Genomic DNA, 4075 nt, shown 5'->3' with positions numbered 1-4075 from the left:
AGCAGGAGTGAGAAGAGAAGACCTCCAGCAGCTGCTCTCCACACCAGGGCAGGGAGTGACACACTCAGCGGTGCTCCTGAGAGAGGATGGTGGCACAGGACGGGGGGCACCATGAGCTGCGGTGCTTGGCACTGACCACCTGTGCTGGGTCTGGGAGTACTGGTGGACAGTGCTGGCGGCTGCAGCCCCTGAGAGACCCCCAACCCTGCTAGCAGCAGCAAGTCCCCTCCGCGACCGTTAGGGGTGTCCTGGAGTGTTGTGGCTCCCATCTGCACCTCATCCCTGCACTGGCCCAGCCCTGCTGCCCTGCACGTGGCCCCACGGCCCCACGGCCCCACGGCCCCACTGTGCAGGCACTGCACAGGACCAAGTGCATTCAGGAGTAGGGAAATATCCCCCCAGCATGGTCCCCACGACAGCCCTCGGTGCCCTGGCCCTCCTGCCCAGCAGCCTCCCACCAGTCCCCAGCCCTTGCCCAGCCCTGATCCTGTCCCCCTGGGCTTAGCAGAAGGCCATGCTCTGGGGACTGCTGGGATCTGGGCCCAGGGAGAGGGGCCAGGTGAGGCAGCCATTCCCCCCACACAGGTGCTGAGCCCAGCAGGCAGATGGAGCTGGTCATATTCAAAGATCACCCCTCAGCAGGACCACAGGGAATGGCCAGTGCTGGAAATGGCTGGTAGCAGGGACTGGGTGTGTGAGGAGTTTCCTGGGACAGCTTCTCCTCCCTGTTCATGCAACAAGCAGCTGGGCTGGATCTTTGCCCTGAAGCACCCTGCTTGAGGTCTCCCATGGGAGGAGGATGGTCTACAGGCTGAGTAGACGGCCCCAGGACCTCCTCTGCATGCTCCCTGCCAGCCCTGAAGAGGACCCAGGAGAGGGCTGGTCCTCCCGGGGGTCACAGCTGTACACACAGTCCTCCAGCTAGGCACGGGCCCCTTTCTGGATGTGACATTTGGGGTGAGGACCAGCACACAGGGCAGGTGAGATTGTCTGAAGGACGTGCTGGGCACAGGGCCTGAGGGACAGCAGCAAACTGATGTGGCTTCTGGGTCCTGCCTCCTTCAACACAAGCTCTGACAAAGAGTCCCAGCCTTCCTTTTGGTGCATCTCTTCAGGAGGGATGACGGCACTATGAGCTGGGAGGGCATCAGTCCTTCTTCAGACACTTCCTAGGCCATGTGGACAGCTAGGACAGCAAGGACTTCTGCTTCTGCACCGTGAGCTTGCTTTAGTGTACTCACACTCTGAACATTGTCTTGGATTAAATGTCAGCATTTTTATCTCCAAGACACTTTCAAGCCCAATTCCAATTTTTTTCTCATCTATCCCAACCCCTCCTCTGATCTCACTGGCCACTCCCACACCCCTGTCCCTGCTCTCCTGCAGGGCCCTGAGCTAACGGTGCTGCTCTGCAGAGCGAGCAAGCTGTGAGGCTCCAGGGCCACAGGGTGACTCTGCACTGGCCATGCTGACCAGGATCAGAGGCAGATCCAACCAAATGGGGACCATGGCCTCTAATCCCTCCAGGGGACTGCAGATGTGGCAGGTGCTTGGAGGGACTATGGAATATTTCCAAAGCTACTGCTTGTGTCCAGGTCTGCCTCTAGATTCAGCACATGGTATTTCATTGATGATGACATGAATCACTCTCCAGTCTGCCTTCCCCACATCAGCTGGGTCCCCACTGCCTCTCCTGGGATTGCAGAGGCCTCCTTTGCCCATGGATACCTGGGTTGAGTGCTTTATCTTTAAGTGACTTAATCTTGGAGGATTTCTCACTTTGTGAGGCTCCATTCACTGCCCATGCCAGGCACATTCTGTCCCAGTAGATCCCCCGGGCTCTCCTGGCACCTCCAGCTTCCCCTCCAGAAGGACAGGCATCTGACACTGGGCCTTAACATGTGGCACAGCTCTAGGTATGTAAATCTGTGACCATTCATCCCCTCCACTGTCACTGGACACCGATGGGTGAGTCCTAAATCCAGCCCTTGGTCTCTAAGAGATCATTACAGGACTATGAGCTTTTTGCTCCTGAACCCATGGAGAACCCCATCAGCAGCAGCCCCTTTGGTCATGATTTCCTTGGGCCTATTCTTGACATCAGCTTTGGAAGAAGAGACAGCCTTCAAGCACTGCACCAGAAAGAACCTACTTTATTGCAGAGATACTGTGAGGGAGTCAGCTCTGACCCAGTGTAAGACACAATTTTACATGGACACCAGGTGAGACAGAGCAGTCTCAGTAAAAGTGGAATGAACTCAAGCATTTGTGCAGCAACATGGTTACAAATACTACTACTGATAGTAACAATAGAAACAATAAAAAGTGAAAGCAAAATGCTCAGTCCTGGTATGGGATACCGTAGGAGTCATTTGTGAAGAGAAATGGCAATGCTACCACTGCTGAAAAATGTCCATGAAATCACCTTCCTCAGGGCATCTTGGAGCTCCTTGTTCCTCATGCTGTAGATGAGGGGGTTCACTGCTGGAGGCACCACCGAGTACAGAAGAGTCACCACCAGATCCAGAACTGGGGAGGAGAGGGAGGGGGACTTCAGGTAGGCAAACAGGCCAGTGCTGATGAACAGGGAGACCACGGCCAGGTGCGGGAGGCACATGGAAAAGGCTTTGTGCTGGCCCTGCTCAGAGGGGATCCTCAGCACAGCAGTGAAGATCTGCACATAGGACAGCACAATGAAAACAAAACACCCCAAAGCTAAACAGGAACTAAACACAATAAGCCCAGCTTCCCTGAGGTAGGAGTCTGAGCAGGAGAGCTTGAGGATCTGGGGGATTTCACAGAAGAACTGGTCCACTGTGTTGCCTTGGCAGAGTGGTATTGAAAATGTGTTAGCAGTGTGCAGGGCAGCATTGAGAAAACCACTGGCCCAGGCAGCTGCTGCCATTTTGACACAGGCTCTGCCATTCATGAGGGTCCCGTAGTGCAGGGGTCTGCAGATGGCCACAAAGCGGTCATAGGCCATGACAGTGAGGAGAGAATACTCTCCTCCAAAAAAGAAGACAACCAGGAAGATTTGGGCAGCACACCCCGAGTATGAAATGGCCCTGGTGTCCCACAGGGAATTGGCCATGGATTTGGGCACAGTGGTGGAGATGGAGCCAAGGTCCAGGACAGAGAGGTTGAGGAGGAAGAAGTACATGGGGGTGTGGAGGTGGTGGTCGCAGGCTACGGCTGTGATGATGAGGCCGTTGCCCAGGAGGGCAGCCAGGTAGATGCCCAGGAAGAGCACGAAGTGCAAGAGCTGCAGCTCCCGTGTGTCTGCAAATGCCAGGAGGAGGAACTCGTTGAGGGAGCTGCTGTTGGACATTCTGCTCCCTTGGGGCATGGGGGACTGTCCAAAGAAGAAAAGACATTGAGAAATTAGGAGAGACTTTTCAAGCAAAAAAAAAAAAAAAAAAACCCAAATATTGCAGATCTCATACTACCCCCCACTTTGCCTCTCTCTACCGAGAGGATCTTTGTGCAGCTCCCTTGCTTGAGCTCCACTTAGCACTGGCTGAGTGTGCTGCTGTGAGTAGCAGGGGCCTCTTCCTGAGGGCTCCAGAGGAGTCAGTCCTGCTGTACAGTAGTGGGAACGGGGAAACGGGTTTGACTATCCCTGACATTCACAGTTCCTGTCAGGTGAAATCCACTCACCATGTAGAAGAGCTTTTCGGAGTCTTCACTCCCAATTCTAAAGGATGAGGCTTGAGGAACAGAGTTTTAGGGATTTTGTAGCTATTTTATTTTCTTTTAGATGTCACCCCCGGGGAGTGTTCCTCAAAGGTAGAAATCCTTGGCATTTCTACTGTGAGTCGTGAGAGAAAAGCATCCACTGTTCCTTGTTGCAGAGTGAGGACAGCTGGTCTGTCTGTTAGTCTCATTTCAGCTGGTGGATGGTGTTACCCCAAAAAGAATCCAGTCCCTGCTGAGTGCAGAGGAGTCCACTTTCAAAGTGCAGGTCTCCAACCTTCTCACCCTTTCTCAGGGCACCTGAGGGAGGTCTCCACACCCCCCTTCTAGGCAATGACACACAGAGCTCTTTTCAGATGCCCATATACAGCCTCCCACCATC

The 4075-nt window shown here is 54.3% G+C and overlaps 1 protein-coding gene across 1 annotated transcript; it reads right to left on the bottom strand.

The window, feature by feature from the left end:
• Positions 1–2368: 2368 nt before the first annotated feature.
• Positions 2369–3328, bottom strand: LOC135326339 (olfactory receptor 14A16-like). The gene has a single exon (XM_064504220.1). It carries the CDS (start codon positions 3326–3328, stop codon positions 2369–2371), a length of 960 nt encoding a protein of 319 aa, XP_064360290.1.
• Between the last annotated feature and the right edge of the window lie 747 nt (positions 3329–4075).

The sequence above is a fragment of the Dromaius novaehollandiae genome, unplaced genomic scaffold (genome assembly GCF_036370855.1).
Source record: "Dromaius novaehollandiae isolate bDroNov1 unplaced genomic scaffold, bDroNov1.hap1 HAP1_SCAFFOLD_27, whole genome shotgun sequence".
NCBI lineage: Eukaryota > Metazoa > Chordata > Aves > Casuariiformes > Dromaiidae > Dromaius > Dromaius novaehollandiae.
The sequence above is the reverse complement of the archived record's forward strand: the minus strand, read 5'-3'. Positions and strand labels throughout refer to the sequence as shown.